Below are 21,612 nucleotides of genomic sequence, written 5' to 3' on the forward strand. Positions count from 1 at the left end.
TATTTAGCAAAGCAGGATTGCTCTGTACAATATTTCCATACTATAAGAATTAGTCTGCAGTGTCTAAACACAGGTTAACCAAGCTGTACTTTGTTTACTACTTGGTCCACTAGATGGCATATTGTAGCCTATAAAAATGTGCTCTAGTGTAAAAAAAAAAAAAAAAAAAAAAAAAACACTGCAAATCCCATATTTTGTGAGGTTAAACACCCTGTTTGCATTCATATCAATAAACATAGAATGCAAAACAGAATGCACTTCAGTTGCTCCAAGTTATCAGCTTAGTTTGAGCAAAGTTAAATGGACATTCCGGGCACCAATACAAACTTGCATTTGTTTGGTTTTTGGCCTCATTAGTGTGCCATTTTTTTCATGCTCAAATCTAGTTTTATTTGTGAAATGAATATTCAGAATGCTGCACCATAAGTCTTCCTCCTCTTACATCAGGAGTAAGACTTCCTTATCAAATGTATGCACACAGCTCAGCCACTGACAGTTATTGGAACTACAAATCAAATTGCATTTAAAAAGAGGAGACCTAGTAAGTCTACAACTACCCGTTTATATAGTCTACAGCCAGGCTGAGAGTTAAAAGCATGTCAGTTCTGTTGGATCCAAGTCTGAACATTTGACAGAAAAGTATTTCTGGCATGAATTGGCACTGATATGAAGGCAGGCTTATATATTTTTGTGGAAAGTTAATTTTGAGCATGCAAAAGATACACCACATTGAGGCCAAAATCGATTGGATACACCAAAGTTGTATGGTAGCCGGAGTGTCCCTTTAAGTGCAATTATTCCAAATGAACACAGGGATAGGTTATAAAAGCCCTTGGAATAAAATATACAAGAGACCACCACAATTTGTTTTTTAAAGGTAGGGGGGTGTTTTATTTTTTTTACCCAAAATGTACAAAAAATAAAAATTCGAAATCAAACAAAAAAAAAATTAACAAAAAAGGGACTTCCCCCACCCCCTTCCCTCCCAACCTTGATGGAAAAGTGGTGCCCTCCCCTCAACAAGCCACAGATATTTGTAGTCCTTGGATGTTTCCAACAGTGCATCTAAGAAAGAACTAAAACGGACAGGTTTCCTTTCCAAGAAAGGAAACTTGCCGCACATTGTGTCCACCGCACCATCATGTTTCCCCTTGGATCCCAATAATGTCAGGATGGCAACCCCACCCTACAGTTTCTTCTGCATGGTGGATAGAAAATGCTGCTTGTATAAACTGCTTTACAACTCTTGTTTCTTTTTCTTCTTGGGCTTTTCATCTTCTTGAACGATTGGAGGGTTTGTTGCCTCCTTCTTCAGATAGCTGAGGAAGTCACTGACCTCTCGGCCCCCCTGCAAGGGAATTTCAAAGTTGAGTCAAGCTCACAATGGCCTACTTTCTGCTCCAATGCTATACATTAAGTGAACGGACACGGTTTAGATTGTAAAAAATAAAAAATATATATATAAAATAATTAAATAAAACCACAATTCTAATAATCAAGCCAATCCTAGGTTAATTCTAATAATCAAGTCAGCCTTTTCAGAGATATACACAGTATTAATGCAGAACAATCACCATTCCTTCCAAGTCCTATAAAATAAAAGCCACAAAATATCTTCATGTGATCCAATTTTACCATTTTAATACACGAACAACTCACCTCATATCTTTTTGGATTTTGTTTACTTCCAGCTGGTGCAAAGTAAATCGTAGGAAATCTGGAGAGAGAAAGAAAAAATATGAAATACCCTACCAGCAAGTTCGAGGGATCTAAGGACATTAATCCAACCCAGGGACCTCTTATTGTTTTGCTATAACCATGTTGCACCAGTTATTAGAATACGTATCCCATTTCTGTGAATACAGCAAAATACCAGGTATTGCCAATTCTACCTCTTATTTCGAAGTGGTAGAGAGAACACTGAATCCTGAGACCATGGAGGATCACAGAGGTCTATTACGAACATATTAACATTAAGCAAACCATCACTTGTAAGGTAGTTTCAGCTAGTGCTCTAAAACTTCAACTTGGCTGCCCATGGTTACACAGGCAGTGCAATTCATGCAACTTACCCTCTGACTTCATATTGTGAAGGCACATCATTGGCAGTGGCATCCATCTTGGCAATAATAATGTTTGGATCTAAGGCAAGCTGTAAACAGAAGTTTCGATTAGCCTTTTTTGCTTTAGCATGTCTTTTTCTATGTTTAAACAGTTAGCAGGAAATCGTACATTTTGACAGGATCCTAAACTTGTGTTTTCTACTTTTCAAGCTGAATGAAGGGAGGTAGCAAGTAGATTTTTAGCATAAGCATCAACACATTACAAATAAATGCAACTGGAGAGGGCTCACAGCATGTATGAGGAAGATAACACCGGGCTGCAAGGCTAAGGATGATCAAGTTTCAGGTTAAAAAAAAAAAAAAAAAAAAAGAGAGGGGAAACACTATTGAGAAAGAAGGCTCATTGGGAGTAAAAAAAACATTTCTAATAGAGTGACAATAGAGTACAATAAACAAATCTTGGGTTGAAAATGGCTTGTTTTTTCCCCCAGCAGAAACTGCAGATTTAAAGCCAGTTACGGCTGAGGTACATAAACATGTACATACCTTCTCTCCAAGCTCTTTGTACTTGGGCTCCAAGTTCTTACAGTGTCCACACCAAGGAGCATAGAACTCAATTAGGACATCTTTGCTTTCATCATTAACCAATTCATCGAAGTTTTCAGCTACCACCACCTAATACAAAATTAAATCTCATTAAAAAAAATTATATGGAGAGAGGTTACAAAGGAGACAAGAACCAATCTGATGTTCTGAAGACTTACCTTGACTGGACCATCATTGTTTTCAGGAATTGATTCGGATTTCAAGTATCTCTTCAGATTACCATCAAAGTAATCTTGAAGGAATCTCTCCAAGGCCTTTCCATCACGGCTAGTGATACCAGGAGAGTAAAAAGTGTGCATTTAGAACACTGCCCAATTAACCTTCATTCAAGTGTACAACACAAGCTATATGATTTCCATTGTTTTACCCAGTTAAGTAGTCCCCATATAAACTTATGGCCAGTGGGCTGCAATTGAACATCCCCCAGATTTTACAGGGGATTTGAGAGCTTAGAAAGCTTTCCATAAGCATGGTTGTTGTGATTTATGTTAAGAAGGAAGTAATCAAGAAGTTTCACTATGAAAGTGTGGTCAATATATGAAACAAAAACTTCTCAGTAGAAAGTTGTATTCAAGAATATGCAAAGCTACATGTAAAAAACTTACGAGAATTCCTCCTGCATAACATATTTCTCTCCTCTGGCATTTTTAATTCCAACAAGGGGGAGATCTCCAGCATTGGCATCCAGACCAAGCTCAGTCACATCATGTCCAAAGGCTTTACGATCAGCAATGGCATATTTCAGGGTCTTGCCAGCATCTACAAACTTCTTTGCTACCATCATTACTCTGGAATAAGAAGAGATCGTTTAAGTCAATCAAATCAAACAATTTTCTAGGAATTGATATCTTGAATGTAAAATGGTTTTGGGAAGCTTACAAACAGTTTTGACATTAGCAATTCAGACTACAATTCTCTATACAGACTCACTTACCTGTTTCTCCAGTAGTTTGATCCCTTTGCATTCTTATCATAATCAACATCAAAATAGGCCACAAGCAAGTCCTTTCCTTGGATCTGTTCTCTATTGTCTTCAGTCATGTGAGGGCAGATGCCAAATCTGAAATTAAAGAGAAGCATTCAATACAATTTCACAAGGTATTTTGCCCAGTGAGGAATATAAAAACAGCCATATCCGACTTATGACCACTCTCCCCCCTTCAGATCCAGGCTGCAAATTCGGGTTGATGGTACAAAATGACCAGATCAGCCAATTTGTAATGAGGCATGGGTTAAACAGATCGTGCCAAGTGTCACTTACATGTTTTCCTGGATGAAAGTTTTAATCTTGGTGCTTGTGATTTTCTCATGGGCAGGGAATGAAACTGTGGCATCTTCAAATTTATTTGCTAGCCGAGGAGGGCGGAAAATGACAATCCCCCTGGAGATAAGAGAAAACACTTTCAAATACAGGTCTAGTTTTAAAATATTTCAGTTTTCCTTTAAATTGTGACAAGAGATATCCTATCCATTCTCAGGCTGATGGTGGAGGTTGTACAAAGGATTCTTGATATTTACAGTGTGTCTTCACTGAATTAGTGACTGTGCTCTCTATATTGTCTCAATTTCTTACATTAGTTCCTAGGTGGAAAGGTTGGCAAAGTATGCATTGATATCTATTGAATAGGTTTCCTCAAACACTTTCTGCTATGCAAAATTCTAATAAATGAAATAAACCATTTTCGGAAGTTCGACAACTGTTCTGCTTGTGTTGAAGTAAATTGTGCACAGACAGTGTTTACACAAGCCACCGAGTTTGCCAAATTTCTTTTCCTGAAGGAGTTGACCTACTTCTTGCAAATACAGTAACATGATAGTTACAGCATTTAATCTGTCACAAAAGTATTAAAATGGACATTTCCAGCATACATAGCTTTGGAGGGACCAAGAAGTAGACCTGCATATCTGATACAAACATGGGACATGCTTATTTAAATCATATTAATGGATAATTCTATTGCTCTCCTAATATTTGCTTTAGGACAACACTACCAAAAATCGAACTTTTAGTTGTAAAGCAATGACTGTTCTGTTTCATGCATATTTTTCCAAGTGCTTCATAATACAAACACAAGCGGCTGTACTTCTAGGGATAAGTTGAAAGAAAAGGTTTTAGAAAATGATACAGTTTGGCTAAGCAACTCGTTCATAAGCATCTTCTACATTCACATCAACAGCCAAGTGGACTAATCGTTACCAAGCATTTAATCTCATTCTAGCAGGAGAGCTATATGGGTTACACATAAACCAGTATGAGATTGCAAAGAAAAATAGGCATGACTGGGAGATATGAAAAGTTATTTGCCATTCAGTTAGCTTTACAATGCGTTTCAAGCGCACACAAAAAAAAAAAAAAGACGTACTCTCCATTTGAATCATATTTATTCACAAGCTCATCCTCATCTGTGTGAGCAAAGCGGAAGTTCTCCCTGAGGCTGTTGGCTGCTTTTAGGAATTCAGAATGAGTTGTTCCATACAGATCCCGGAAAAAACCTAAAATGGAATAAAACCAAAATCTCTTAATCTGAACTGGCTCCTGCATTATGGTACAATTACAGAATACTAAGCCAAATTATGGTTTTCACATTTAGATTAAGGGGCACTGACACGTCTCTGGACTTCCCTCAAAATATTGCTTATAACTGGAATTCTTTTCGTTTTTCTGTCAACTTTTTAGTAATGATACAGCAATTTGCATTGTCTAAACTGGTAATGTGAACACAAAAATAGAAAGGAGAAACAAACATTTCATTTCTCCTTTTTCCTGTATACTTTCTCTCGAAGACTGGCAGAGGCAAAGGAATGAGCTTTTAAACAATGAATTAAACACTGCAATTAAAATCCTGTGTGGTCAATACTCATCCTGTCTGAATTATAGCCAATAGCACTTGCTTGAGAAAATGGGATGTGTCATTTTCTCCTGGAATACCCAAGCTGCAGTAGTAATGCTAAACGGTTCTAGCCCCCTTAATCATGCCATAGCAAGTTATAAAAAAAAAAAAATTAAAAGACTGGGTTGGCTGCAAGTTGCTCATCAACATTTCTATTTGTGCTTTGAGCTGTGAAAATTGCATTATAGTATGACTGCCCTACAAACACACGCCTATCAAGTGCTTTTTGTACGGGCAGGAGCATGCAACTTGCCCGGCAACTACGGAGGCAGTGTGTGGGTTCACATGGATAATAGAGGGAAGGGGAGCTGATTGCACTAACCTATGGAGTATACATTGTTTTGTGCTTTGAATTGTAATTTATTTTATTAAAAAGTGAATTCCACTTACCAACAACAGCAGCATCTTTGTCTGCAATGAATTTCTCAAACTCTTCTACAGATCGAAGATCCACAGAGGCTGGGCCAGCTTGTTTCTTCATAGTGCTGACAATACCATCTATAAAGATAAGAAAGGGGAAATACGATTGATAGATATAGAGATATAAATATAAAAACCTACCAAGATTGTAAAAGGTTATATAGTAGACTTGCCTTTACAGTACTTAAAGTTAATTTGTTTTAGCATGGTTTGATATTTACTTTGGTCCTATTGAACATTCGCACAGAAATCAGATGCAAATGTAGGCATTTCTCTCATTCATTGTCTTGGGAGAGCTCTGACTCTCAGCCAATGAATGAACAAGTTTTCAACAAAATGGACACCTGAGAATATGTGCTAGAAATGATATAAAATAATAGACAGGCTTTATTTATTATGGTTAAGAGTCAATAAATTATGTGTTAGGACCGCAGAGAGGGAAGTGTAAAAAGTTTGAAGTGTTGGAAGAAACAGAAGGAGGAGTAGAGACATCATTGTTATACTGTATGAAAGCAGCTTAATATGGCTGGGGATCTAAAGTGGGGCCAGCGGTCCCTGTATAGTAGGCATGTGTATGACAGAAGTATGAATTCAGGATCTACAGATTATCAGTCTGGCAGATATTATCGGCTGACATTCTGTGTTTTCAGCAATAAAGATGCCGATAATGCAGACCAGGGCCGCCAAGCACACTCTTCCTTACCTTCCCAGCAGCTCCCCTCTCACGAGTTCAGTGGCCACTAGAGCGTTGCCATGGGTTACCATGGCAAAACTCGGCGCGGCACATAGGCCGCGAGAGTTAGACAGGTTAGCTGCTGGGAAGGTAAGTAAAAGTGTGCTGGGCTCCCTCTGCACAGTCCATGCCGCCGGACCACCAGGGAATGCTATATCCCCCCCACTCCCACGCCAAGTAAGAAGCAGGGAGGGGGACTAAAGCATAATTTACATTTAAAAAAAAAAAAAAAAAGTTACAAAAATAAAAATGCACACACTACATCCACAACACAGACATTCTTGAAAACAAAACAAGATCTGACTGGCATGTATATTTTGTGCATTTACCTTAAAATATAAAAAAAAACAAAAAAAAAAAAACAGAATCTGTCGATCCCTAGTATGAATGCACCGTTAAAGACTCCATGCAGTAGCACTTTTGAAGATAGCAGGTTTGCGTGGTGGGGACAATCTACTCTAGCACAAATGTCAGGCTTCTGTTGTGCTGAGGTGAGACTTGAACAGGCATGTTAAAGGGGAGAGGTAGGAGTGTGTTGCTCTGTGTAAATATCAGAGATGTTTAACCCCTTAAGGACCAAACTTCTGGAATAAAAAGGGAATCATGACATGTCACACATGTCATGTGTCCTTAAGGGGTTAAAGATTCTTTTCACAGGCAGGAAAAAGGGAGGAGTGGAAGAAGACGACTACAGGTTAGGAGGTTGTAGTTCAAAAGGGAGGCCAGAAAACAGACTGGACAAAGAAAGCAAAGCATACTGAGCTGGTGGACTCAGTGCAAACCCACACACAAATCATGAGGCTTGCCCCCGATTAGTTAAATGCAAGCTAAGGAACGCCAGCCAATTAAGCAGTACTAACAGCCTGATTAGTTGAGAGGCAGGGAGAGGTTTTACACCCAGCCATTTAACTAGCCAAGTATCAGGTATTCACTCCAAGCATGAACACTAGTGCATCCATTGTCATTTAAAATTCTTGAGAAGAGTGGAGATCCAACACAAAAATTCATTTAATTTACCTGCAGTCCTTGGCCCATCATATGATCCAGACTCTTCACCATCTCTGAAAATTTTCAGTGTTGGGTAGCCACTGACTCCATATTTGTTGCAGATGGCAGAGTTTGCTGTGCAGTCAACCTGTAAGATGAAGGGAACAATGTAAGCAAGAGAAGTACAGCACAGCAATTTAGAAGGAAAAAAAAATAAATCTAAAATATATACTTTACCACAGGGCAATATTTAGTAGCTGTAAATCCAGTTTAGTGGGATGACTATACGAGTAACATTGAGTTAAGTGTGCTGTGGTGTTTAATTTGGAAAACCTACAGTAATATTTACAGCATTTAGCAAAAGTAACAGTACACATTTTATTATCCAGGCACATAACTATTACTATGGATGCTAGTCTTTTATAAACACCCTTTACATAGGAGAAATCTATTTCACTACAGCTAACAAACTAGAGCTGATCATGACATAATACAATTACGTATATGTTGTGTTGCCCTACTCAGGCCAGAGGACTACAGAGTTTTAAATCAATTAAAATTAAACTAAACTGAACGCCAGGAGTGCCTGGTCTATGGCAGGGGTAGGCAACCTTTTAGCAGCACTGTGCCGATATAGGATTGTGAGGTCCCATAGCGTGCCGGTCCTATTTTTTTAAAATTTAGGTGTGTATGCTGCCGTATTCTGCGTGTTATTTTTACTGCAGTTGCTTTGCATCATTGTATTTGTGCGTATATGAGCTATTATATTGTATATGTTCATTAGTAGTTTAAGGTATCGTGTATGATACATATGAATGTGGACTGTGTATGAGGTCTGCTTGTGGAATTGTGTGTGGATGGATATGTCACATTGTGTGTTTGGTAGTGTGTGTGGGCTGTTTGGGGTATTGCATGTGAAAGGCTGCATGTGGGGTTTGTGTGCATGTATGTGGATTGTTAGTGGGTTACGATTGTGCAGGTAGTGTGTGTGGGCTGTTCGTATTATTTGTATAAGGGGAGGGTTATTCTTCATTTCTGTGTTATGAATGTAAATTAGTGATAGTAAAAATGTCTATTTACTGTGTATACCTGTATTCATTATCTACTCAAAATGGCTGCTAGAGCACCCACTCCCACGGACTAACTACCTCGTATAACAAGATGGCGCCTACATCCGGAGTAAAATCCCGGGATGATGGTGACATCACGCCTCGTAGGATGTGCATTAGATAAGACACTTAACACCTAACCAATTAGAGATGTATTCTCTCTGTTATCTACATTTTTGCATATGATGTATTTTTGCCTTTATACGGGGCTTGCCGCCCCCTGAGTAAACATTACGCAGTTTTTCATTAACCTGATACCTGTGTCTCAGTGTAATTTACTTCAAAACGTGCACGCATTTATTTTAACAATTTGGAAAGGAGCAGATACGCAGATAAACACTTGGTTTGATCCACAATATCTGTGTATATCTAGCAGTATGGTTGGCTTCCCTCGGTTCCAGTGGGGACCAGGCTGGCCTGGTACAGGTCAAAGACAGGAGCTGCAACAGCAGTTGCAGGCTGCTATACTACGTTGTGGATTCCCATTCACAAGTGCTTGGAGGAAGTGATCTGAGGATTGTCCTTCACCATCTTTTCGTATTAGCAGATATTTGAAGTTTTACTGGGACTCCTGATAGGCCAGAGCCTGTTTGGCTCTAGCAGCCTTGAGTGCCGTGCAAAGACACCTCAAGTGCCGTGCACTGCACTAGTGCCGTAGGTTGCCTACCTCTGGTCTATGGCAATGTGGCCCATGAGCAGTTGACACAGAATAAGAAGTTTGATGAACTACCCAATTAGAGAGCAGATCAGTATATGAACTGCAGGAAAGCTCAAAGATCTTAGGGAGATGGTACAGGTTGAAAAAAAAAATAAAAAAAAATAGTATCAGTCGATCTGTCTTGAAACCTGCATTTAAAAAAAAAAAAAAAAAAAAAAGTGTATCAGCATATGCACCCAGCTGACCAGTAAAGGAAGTCCATAGCAGACATTGACTGTCATCTGTGATATGTTTAGAGGTCACAACCTATTGTCTCCAAGCTAGACTAGGTTTGCATGCTTTCTACTGAAACACGAAAGTTTGGACGAGGGACATAAGTGGACTGTAATAATACATACCGATCTTCAAAATGTAAGCCATTTTCCCATTTCGTATCCAACTCATACCAGTATATTAATAATCAAACAAGCCAATGTCCAATAAATGGATTACTGAGAAATGGTTCAAATTTGTTACTACCCTGGATTTCTAATATGACATGAAAAATCACCTGTGACTATCTATACAGATAATATTTAGCAAGACATTACAATTCACAAAACGCTTTCGCTATGCTGATTGCTTATAACAATTACTGACAGGGAGCCAAGGTGGAGATACAGTGTAGAGTGATCCAGATTTCTACACTCTACAAAATTATATTTGCTAAATACATGGAAAGATTCATAGAAAGTTACAGTTCCCATTAGAAAATGGCTTCAATTGATGGGTTAGTTGCCATATCAGTTTGAAGTGTTTTTTTTCAAAAGTTTAAAAAGGCATTTCAATGTGCCAAAAGTGAACTTTTTGTGATAGGTCCACTTTATGATTGGCTATGGGGGTTTCTGTTAAAGATAAAAGATCAATGGGGGGGCGGAGCCAGCTGAGGAACAGAGCGGACACGTTTTCCCCGAGCTCAATCAGCCTCAAAACTGACAAAACTCAGTGAAAAATGGCGATTTTTTCCGGCAAAACCAGTCATCGGAGGTGCAGTAAGGAATATGGGTCGGAAGAATAAAAAACCCAAGGGTGATCGATCCCCAACAAGCCGAGACATATACGAACTACTGCGGGGTGCCCAGAGGGCCGCATGGAACAAGATGGCGCTGGAGGGAGACGAGACCTCTTACTCATCGGGAGATAACCCGTTCGATATGGGAGAGGAGATACCCCACAATGCGCCCAAGAGACCCACGATCCCTCAACAAGCCTCAACCGAGCCGGTAACTGCCGCCCAGCTAAAGGACATGCTCGCCGAGCTGCGAACAAACATTGCAGCAGACATGGCGGACTTTAAAACGGCGGTTGAAAAAGCCACCTCACGGATCACACTCCTAGAGGCCACAACAAGCACACAGGACTCCAGACTCACAGTGGTAGAGAACCAAATAGCTGAAATCTCCAAACTACAATTACTTACCACAGATAGAATGGATGCCATGGAAGACCAAAAACGGCGATACAACCTCAAACTCCGCGGCGTTCCAGACTCGATCGACCTGGCGGACTTACCACATTACATCCGCAGGCTGTTCAGCACATTGCTGCCACCCAAGCAAGCAAAAACGGTGAGATTAGATGGCCTGTTCCGTCTACCGAAACCTCCCACAGCGCCCATGTCCGCAACCGCAGACCTTATCATCCGTTTTCAATCCATGTCGGATAAGGCCCTCCTGCTCCAAGCCATAAAGGGAAAGACCCCATTATGTTTTGAAGGCTCATCTTTGACGACATTCCCAGACCTCACCCGGAACACCATTGCATGGCGCAGGTCCCTGAGGCCGCTTCTACAGCTCCTTCAATCGCAGAATATTCCATACCGCTGGGGTACACCTAGACAACTGATGTTCACCCACCTAAACACTGCCTATAAGGCACGGAGCTATGCAGAACTGGACGCTTTCATGGGCAAGCTTGGTATCATAGGAACGAAGAGTGTGGCAGGTACGGGACTGACTCACTTAGACCCCTCTGCCATCGAGGAATTCATACCCCGCACGACAAGATGCCCAGGGCCGGAGAAACTGACCTGAGAATAAAAGCCCATCTGGCTGCCCTTCCTTAAAGGACTATCGGGTCACTTCCAACCCCAACACCGATAGACGCTCAGACACCTGCCCTGCCAGGCACACATGAAAGTACTCTGTTCCTTGGCTGATCAAGTTCAACATGTTGTTTACTCATTTTATTTAAGTTTAATGTGTTACCTTTGTTTTTAATGGTCAATATGCTAAGACCGACATAACTATTACCTGCAGCAAGTTGGCACATACTAACACCCACACCCTCTGCTCTGCTAAACATGACCGCACCATGCGCGAAGCAACCTCCCCCTCCCCCACACTACCCTAGCGCCATGCTTCAGAACAGTAAGCGACTGCATACGGGAAACAGGAGGGAGGTTACCACTGACAGGGAACTAATCGACCATCAGAGACAACGCATAAGTACCCTAGGGTCCTAATAAATGACACCATAAATGACACCCGTTCTGAAACCATTTTGTTTTGTTTTTTTATTTTATTCATTAAACTGCCCACATAGATGGCCTTATACTCATTGACGTGTCACTCACTCTCTCTCACGCCTAGCTGACGCATAGGGAGCCTAGCTGCCTCAATCTCAGACCCATCCACTCACTGCACACGATTATGACCCCCAAACGCTGTCATGCTGGCTGAGACCCTCACACGTTTGTCCTATACTATGTTCTTCTTGACTTATTTAAAAAAAAAAAAAAAACAGTGCAGTATGAATAACTCTTTACCTTACTTGAATGTATGTCTAGTAATATATATACTCATGCCTTTTGAAATGTGTATACATCTCACTGCACTGTCAAAAATAAAGAATTTAAAAAAAAAAAAGTTCTCTCCAAGTCTACACTATCCCTAGTAATGACGACAACACTGTTCATAAATTAATCTGTATGCTCTTTAGAATGAACGCAAGTGATATACTATACAAAGCCCAGCACAACACCTGCCGTACCAATAATGCAGAGGTTTCAAATTCACATTATCCAACTGCAGCCCAACATATCCTACAGCTTTGGGTGGATAATAGCAATTGAAAAATATGTATGATTGCAAAAGGTCTGTGCCTTGGCTGTTGGTACAGCTCAGTACATACAAAAATGTGGAGTAGAGGGGGCGGAGCTTGACCGCCAAACGGTGTGGACGTGAGTCCCAGGAGCTCCTGCCCGGCGGGTGAAAAATTGGAGAAATAGCGGAGGCTACGGAGCCCAAAGACTCCAAAGGGTGCAATATCCATATTGGGACTGCACTCCAGAAGCGGGAGATATAACTCCGACACCCGTCGGGACCCGAAGCACTGAAAGCCGGGTGCGGCCTACTGGAACCGGTACAGGGGAGAGACGGCCGCTCCCCCCGACCACGGAGCTCCGGAGCAACCCGGCAAACAACATACCCTCTCCCTCCCCCCCCCAGGACCGGTGGGGGTTATCCCGGTGCCCACTAGCCACACAAAGCAAGCCCGACGACGAACTTACCAGCCACGCTGCACGGCCAAAACACAGCCAAGATGGCGGCCCAGCACAGGCCCAAATCGAACCTCACGAGCACCCAACAGCCACCGCAGCCTAGGGAGGCTTTTGACCAGCTCTGCATGAGCTTCTGGGCGATACTCCACAAGAGAGGACTAACTCATTGTCAAGCGGTGAGAGAAGTGGGTTTATGGATCCGTCCAGAGACCCGGCGTCGCCACTATGACCCCCTACATCAGGCCTCCAGAGCGCCTAGCCGGCTACACAGACGCCAGCGAAAGACAAAGCGTGAACGAAGCACCCGCCAGGAGCCGGAGGGCCACCCACCTCGACAGCAACCACTCGACCCGCGCCAACAGCTCCCAGCCCCGGCGGGAAACACAGCTACAAGGCGGCAATGGAGGGACAAGCGCCCAGCACTCTCAGGTAGAGAAGCGCAGCCACATCACCTTCCCGAGAACGCAATCAAGGCCACAAGCTACTCACAAGCTCTAAAAACCGGCGTCCAACCAGGCTTCCAGCTTCCCTTCCACGGCACAGATGCACACAAGAGAGCAGCAACCATGCTCGACGACGCCAAGGCCTCATGGGACTTATCGGTATGTGATCTGCCAGAGCCGACCACAGGTGTAGGTTGACACCCACTGACTCTCGCTGCCGCACGGCGGCCTGGCCTGCCGACATGCTACCACATATACGCAGCCCTTGCGGACTATGTCCCTCGAACTCTTTATTTTTATTTTTTATTTTTTCCATGCCTTGACCTTCTTGTGACAAGCGAATGTTAGAAATTTTGATTTAGTTTTTACAGCGTTTAATGTAATGCTAATCACACACCTTACTGTTAAACCTATAAAGTTCCACTTACGTATACAGCTATTTGCTCGTAAGGAATAACCGTATAACAGCAACTTATCTGTGATTAGCCAGCAATGTAGACTACATACATGACTAACTGTACATAGCTTCTGGCCCAACCGATAGATAATAGGCGATTACTAGCGGAAGGTTTAACATATGCTGGAGACTATTCTACCCTATCAAGCCTGTGTAGTTACTAGTGTCTTACACACAAACGCAATGGTTTAGCATGTATATAACGCGCAGATACCTAAGTATAGTCCCACTTAACAATACTAGGGTACAAACACCTGACAAACCTAGGAGAGACGCCTATGTGCCTCCACTAAATATGACTAATGCACAGCGTAACCACACTAGCCTGCTTTCTTACATAGCATTGAATACATGCATTACATAAATCGATACCTGACTACCACACGCACTAACCAACTCTGCGTACAAAGCAACTTACCTTAAAGTCAACGTTCTCTCGTTAACAAGTTTATGTTTTATTATGACAATACCTTAGAAACGTGAATCCATACTGTTAATAACCTAACCAAAAAATGTGCTTGATCTAACATGTACCTCTGTGTATAACTGTTTAAATACGCTGGAGGATTGCCTTTGGGGTACCTCACATGCGAATGTTATAAGCTGACGCACAACAAAAATAAAGAATTCAAAAAAAAAAAAAAATTTTGGAGTAGAGAACACTAGATAAATGCAGATAAAGAGCTAGCCCAACCACTTCTGCTTTTAGACGTGGTCATGTTGATAGAAGCCCGTTTAGCATTTCCATTTGAAACACTACATGCAAAGTAATCTATAATTTCGTGCTGGGGACCGTTTGCAACTCCAGCACACATTACTTATACACGCAAGTACTCTGTTCTGTGTTGATAGCAATTTTGTATTTTTTTTTTAAACTAAGAACAAAAAAAAAAAAAAAAAAAAAACACTCCCTCCCTAGCTCAGAGCTCACGCATGCGCACTGAGTCAATAGAATGTCCCAATAAAATGCTTCTCTATTGGAATTGAATGATCCCTTAGTAGGCAGCGAAGGCCCAGTAAGAGCAAGAAATAAAAAAAAAAATAAATAAATAAAAAAAGGTTTTTAAAAAAAGTATACTCTATATGGATGAAGACCTACCTTAGCCAGTGACAGTGTTCCTTTCAGTCTGGTTGCAGCACTCTCATACTCAGGAGCAAGTTTTTTGCAGTGCCCACACCTGGAGGGGGGAATTAAATAAAATTAGAATCAAACAATACTTGTAAAAAATTGAAAAAGACTTCGATCAATTAAAATCGTTTGCTAGAATAAGTTTTAAGTAATGAAAAAGACAATTACATAACACAATTTGAGGTTTACAAACCCTACAATACTATATATAAGGTAGCTAGTTTTTTTTTTTTTTTTTAAATAAGCACTTTGAAATTCAAGAGGGTTAATCATTAGAGTAAACACTGCAGCAAAAATACAAAATTTCTAAATTCATACTAAATAGTGAATCTAGGAAATTCTCCAGCTCAAGTATATTCAAGAGTTGGATATTTGGATTTCATTACCATTCTGAGTTTTAATAAAACATAGAAAATGGCATAAATAACAAATACTTTAAAGATAGATATGTATAGGTTTAAATCTGGAAGAATAGAAACTTCATCTGTATAAAAAAATAAAAAAAAATAAAAAATAAAATAAACAACTATACCACCTTGAATATGCAGTGCTCAAAAAGGGACAATAAGTAAAGATGACAAAAGAGGGATTAAGTGCGCTAGGATGCAAGAACTATTACTGTGTTAAATAAAAAACACATACAACTAAAATGTGCAGTTGGCATTTCATTCTTTATCACCAGCAGCGAATGGGTCTATAAGGACGAGGTGTATTTAAGTGAAAATAGATAATACTAAGCCAGAGGTAGGCAACCTACGGCACTAGTGCAGTGCACGGCACTTGAGGTGTCTTTGCACGGCACTCAAGGCTGCTAGAGCCAAACAGGCTCTGGCCTATCAGGAGTCCCAGTAAAACTTCAAATATCTGCTAATACGAAAAGATGGTGAAGGACAATCCTCAGATCACTTCCTCCAAGCACTTGTGAATGGGAATCCACAACGTAGTATAGCAGCCTGCAACTGCTGTTGCAGCTCCTGTCTTTGACCTGTACCAGGCCAGCCTGGTCCCCACTGGAACCGAGGGAAGCCAACCATACTGCTAGATATACACAGATATTGTGGATCAAACCAAGTGTTTATCTGCGTATCTGCTCCTTTCCAAATTGTTAAAATAAATGCGTGCACGTTTTGAAGTAAATTACACTGAGACACAGGTATCAGGTTAATGAAAAACTGCGTAATGTTTACTCAGGGGGCGGCAAGCCCCGTATAAAGGCAAAAATACATCATATGCAAAAATGTAGATAACAGAGAGAATACATCTCTAATTGGTTAGGTGTTAAGTGTCTTATCTAATGCACATCCTACGAGGCGTGATGTCACCATCATCCCGGGATTTTACTCCGGATGTAGGCGCCATCTTGTTATACGAGGTAGTTAGTCCGTGGGAGTGGGTGCTCTAGCAGCCATTTTGAGTAGATAATGAATACAGGTATACACAGTAAATAGACATTTTTACTATCACTAATTTACATTCATAACACAGAAATGAAGAATAACCCTCCCCTTATACAAATAATACGAACAGCCCACACACACTACCTGCACAATCGTAACCCACTAACAATCCACATACATGCACACAAACCCCACATGCAGCCTTTCACATGCAATACCCCAAACAGCCCACACACACTACCAAACACACAATGTGACATATCCATCCACACACAATTCCACAAGCAGACCTCATACACAGTCCACATTCATATGTATCATACACGATACCTTAAACTACTAATGAACATATACAATATAATAGCTCATATACGCACAAATACAATGATGCAAAGCAACTGCAGTAAAAATAACACGCAGAATACGGCAGCATACACACCTAAATTTTAAAAAAATAGGACCGGCACGCTATGGGACCTCACAATCCTATATCGGCACAGTGCTGCTAAAAGGTTGCCTACCCCTGTACTAAGCCATTGAGTAGTATTCCCCCAAATGTTTCCCTTTCACAGCGTGGCTGTATGATATTTAAACACATTGAATGCAATCAATGTTAGGGATAGACCGATATTTTCCCAGAGCCAAAGCAGATTAATCTGTCGCCTTTCAGACAGATTGCTAATAACCAGTGCCAATATTCCATACATTTCATGTTTTAAAAAAGCAACACGATTTCTAATCTACACCAATCATGCATACTGACAGCAATCACACTCAAATCACTTCCAGACTGCCACATCATGCTGGGATCAGCTGCAGTGCTGTTCCTGATAGGAGTGTGATTGACGACAGCAATCACACTCCTATCACTCTCAGCCAGCCCAGTATGTTACAGCAGGTTATTCACGATCTCACCTCCCTGTTTTCTGCTGAGTTCCGCATGCAGAGACTCACAGGGAGGTGTGATGTGAAGGTACAACGTGGTGCCTCATTGGATGGCGACCGGAGTTAACGCAAAACATGGCGTTGCAGTGACTAGGAGAGGCAAGTAATCTGTAAATTATCAAAAATATGCCAAATACCAGCTCAAATCAATGCAAGTTAAAAAAAATAAAAATCTATACCTAGTCAGTGTTCATTTTTAAACTAGAATTTCTCTTTTATTTAATAGTAGAATAGTAATTCTATATAAATAAAAACCACACACAATTTTAATGAAGCATATTTACAGGGCAAGAACCTACACAAGAATAAGATGAGAGCAGTTTTTAACCCAACAGCTTTCACAACCATTCCACTGGTTTCAGATTGGTATCACAAGAAAGCATATCCACTTGAACATCTCTTCTTTTAAATAGATAAGATCAGATGAATGGTTTTCACTTAACATTCACTTCTTAGCAAATCTACAACTAGCCACATAGGAGGGGGAAATCTTTCATTAGCATCGTGCAAGAAAAAAAAAAAAATGGGTTGAGTACTCTCACCAATAGCAAGAGGCCACCAAACCCACAGCAGCAAATGAGAAGCAGACACCACAACAAGGACCCTCCCATATATTTCTAACAGAGCATGATAAAACTGGGCATGCTGGGAGAAGTAGTTTAATGTTAGATTCTTAGAGATTAGGAAGTAGTGTTAACATTATGAATCAGAACTACAAGTCCCTGCTGAACAGGGTGTATATAAACTGACAAAGCAAATTCAGGTAAATGTGAAACAAGGCTGATACAATTTGAAAACAACAACAGGGTTCTTATTATATGGGGAAATTCTTGACACTATTAGTTCCACTTTCACTTACAGAGGATGTGAAAAAGATAAGTTTGGCACGATAAATATGACCCCCAACTGACTAGTACATTAAAAACATTAGCAGTGTATGTTATACACACGCACATACAAAAAAAGAAAAACGTAATATTGACTAAATAGAAAAGTATACTATACTATACAAAGTCACGGAGTTAAGATCAGTCACCGTCAACACCCACAGCTTACTAAAAAGATGCACAATGCAGTAATTGTGGATTACAAAAGAGAACTGGACATCACTTTGGCTAAAATAGCCAAATATTGGCTACAGCAAATGCTAGTAATAATAGCGGGATTAGAGGATTTGTTTCTCCCCTAAATAAGCATTGTTTTGCCCAAATCTTGCAAATAGTTTTTCAATTCACATTTCTTTAAAACAGCTGAATACGTTTCCAGAATGTGGAAATATTCTCTTAAAAAACTGTAAGAGAACAGATCTGTGTTATCAGCAGGAAACTGTAACGAGCATGATAATATTAATTGCAGGTTATTTCGCTCTATAACTAAATTAGTTTAAGTCATTAAAAAGCACTGTCACATGCTATCAGCACTGACAGATTATTATATACTCTAGAAATCCTTATACTACTGAGAGATAACAGCAAACAGAGCATCATTTATACAAGACACTAAGAACTAGAGGTTTTACTCTAGTTTGAGATAACATGTGACAGACAGCCCTCGTGTGTGTGTGTGTGTGTCTGTCTGTCTATCTCAAACCTCCCTCCCCAATACAGATATGTCTCTCAGAGGGGCCCCCTCAATACAGGTAGCCATCTCAGGTACAGCTAAATATCAGAGCACAGGGGCACCTCAATACAGCCATATATCAGGCAGCACAGGGGCCCCAGGTACAGCTATATATGTGACAGCACAGGGGCCCCTTATTACAGCCATATATATATGTGACAGCACAGGGGCCCCTTATTACAGCCATATATATATGTGACAGCACAGGGGCCCCTTATTACAGCCATATATATATGTGACAGCACAGGGGCCCCTTATTACAGCCATATATATATATATGTGACAGCACAGGGGCCCCTTATTACAGCCATATATATATATATGTGACAGCACAGGGGCCCCTTATTACAGCCATATATATATGTGACAGCACAGGGGCCCCTTATTACAGCCATATATATATGTGACAGCACAGGGGCCCCTTATTACAGCCATATATATATGTGACAGCACAGGGGCCCCTTATTACAGCCATATATATATGTGACAGCACAGGGGCCCCTTATTACAGCCATATATATATGTGACAGCACAGGGGCCCCTTATTACAGCTATATATATGACAGCACAGGGGCCCCTCAATACAGCTATATATCATGCAGCTCAGGGGCCCCTCAATACAGCTATATACCAGGCAGCACAGGGGCCCCCGGTACAGCTATATACCAGGCAGCACAGGGGCCCCCGGTACAGCTATATATCATGCAGCTCAGGGGCCCCTATTACAGCCATATACCAGGCAGCACAGGGGCCCAGTGGTTGCTCGGCGGCCGCACTCACCAGGGGGCGAAGAACTCCACGAGCAGGATGCTGTGCTGCGGGGCCACCTTTTCGAAGTTATCGTCGGTGAGCTCTAGGACGTCGGAGGCCCGGGCGGTGCTGGCGGCCGCCCCCAGGAGGAAGAGGGCGCAGAGGACGAGGCGGCGGTCCATGGCTATGGCTATGGCTGTGGAGGCGGCTGTTGTGTGCAGGAGCTGGCTGAGTACGGAAGCCGGTACAAGACAATCCCTGCCGGAAGTAGCCGTGACTGGACCCGGAGCCGCAGTGTGGCAACTGCTCATTGGTCTCCCACGAGACACGTCACTGCAGGGGGCGGAGACAAGCGCAGCAGAAGGATGCGGGGCGTGAACCAGTGTTACCAGCCAATGGGAGAGCGGGAACAGGGGAATGGTCCAGTCACGTGACTTTTGCATAAGGTTGGCTGGGCATTCTGCTGTCACCAGGCCTGTTACTCCCTGCACTGCAATGCCTCACAGTAATCATTCACTCAGTACAAAATCTGCATCTGTTTTAACAAAAGTGTAATAAGTTTAATAATACAAAGAATGTCAGATTATGTTATATGTTAGCTGAGTCATGTTATGTTTTATAACCTGTTAAACATATTATTATTCTTCATAAAGCGCCAACAAATTCCATAGCGCTGTACAATGGGTGGGTATTTGTAACCAGACGCGTTGGACGCACAGGAACAGAAGGGGTTCGGGGTCCTGCTCAATGACCTTACGTGCTTATATTTTCACCTAAAAAAAATAAATCTCAGCCATATCTTTATGTGCAGAAACAATTCTGCCTGGTGCACGGTAATTAATCGGCTGGGAAAACAACACAGGAAAGGGGTAAAGGTAAACGACCTTGACAAAGCCAAGGTCAATACCAGAATAATAATAAACAAGGAACACAGTAAAGCGAGCATGTCAAACATGAGGCCCACAATGGATATATTTGCGGCCCACCGGCCCCGGGGCCACTTTGTGTTGTGGCTGCAACCGGCCTCAAGACCGGAAAGATATTTCCTGTCTGATTCTGGTCTTCCCTCCCACAACCTTCCTGTGTAGTGTGTTAAAATGGAGGAGGGGGGGCACATTGTATCAATTTGAGGGAGGAGTCACTGTATTAAATTGGGGGAGGGAGTGGGCAGTGTATTAAATTGGGGTAGGGAGTGGGCAGTGTATTAAATTGGGGTAGGGAGTGGGGCAGTGTGTAAAATTGGGGGAGGGTAGTGTATTTAATTAGGAGAGGTTGGGCAGAGTATTAAATTAGAGTGGTGGGAGGAGGGTCAGTGTATTCAATTGAAGTGGGGGGAGGAAGGTCAGTGCATTAGATTGGGTGAAGGGGGCAGTGTATTAGAGTGGAGCGAGGGAGGGGCAGTTTATTAGATTTGGGGGTAATGTATTGGATTTGGGGGCAGTGTATTAAAATGGGTGAGGGGCAATGTATTAGATTGGGTCTACATTGAGGTGCTAAACGCTCCCCACAAAGATGCTGGGAAAGCATTGGATTGGCTGAGATCATCAAGTTTGATGATCTCAGCAATAGTAAAGAACACACTCATAGGACTTCAAAATCAACAAGATAACATTATTTGTTTTTTACAGCTTTTCTTAATATGTCAAGGTAGTTGGACTGAAACATTGGTTATATGCAAATACATATCTCATTAAAATAAATTAGCTCTTTTGAAGCGTGAAGACGTCCAGTGTCAGTTAGGCAACATTTTTTATATATATATACTGAAATGAACCTATGTTTCAATGAAAACTTAATTTTTGTTTTTTGCAGCCCACATAAACTTAAACCTTAGCCTTTGAGTTTGACATGCTTGTAGTAAAG

The 21,612-nt window shown here is 41.4% G+C and overlaps 1 protein-coding gene across 1 annotated transcript; it reads right to left on the minus strand.

The window, feature by feature from the left end:
• Positions 1 to 869: 869 nt before the first annotated feature.
• On the minus strand, positions 870 to 20,027 carry PDIA3 (protein disulfide isomerase family A member 3). Its single transcript, XM_063448964.1, has 13 exons — positions 19,780 to 20,027; positions 15,008 to 15,086; positions 7,731 to 7,848; positions 5,951 to 6,058; positions 5,033 to 5,162; positions 3,931 to 4,050; positions 3,604 to 3,729; positions 3,275 to 3,457; positions 2,828 to 2,936; positions 2,610 to 2,738; positions 2,073 to 2,152; positions 1,660 to 1,717; positions 870 to 1,348 (listed from the first exon to the last, which is right to left on the minus strand). The coding sequence occupies exons 1-13, from the start codon at positions 19,929 to 19,931 to the stop codon at positions 1,238 to 1,240; spliced, it is 1,503 nt and encodes a 500-aa protein (XP_063305034.1). The 5' UTR covers positions 19,932 to 20,027; the 3' UTR covers positions 870 to 1,237.
• Positions 20,028 to 21,612: the final 1,585 nt, after the last annotated feature.

The sequence above is a fragment of the Pelobates fuscus genome, chromosome 3 (genome assembly GCF_036172605.1).
Source record: "Pelobates fuscus isolate aPelFus1 chromosome 3, aPelFus1.pri, whole genome shotgun sequence".
Lineage (NCBI taxonomy): Eukaryota > Metazoa > Chordata > Amphibia > Anura > Pelobatidae > Pelobates > Pelobates fuscus.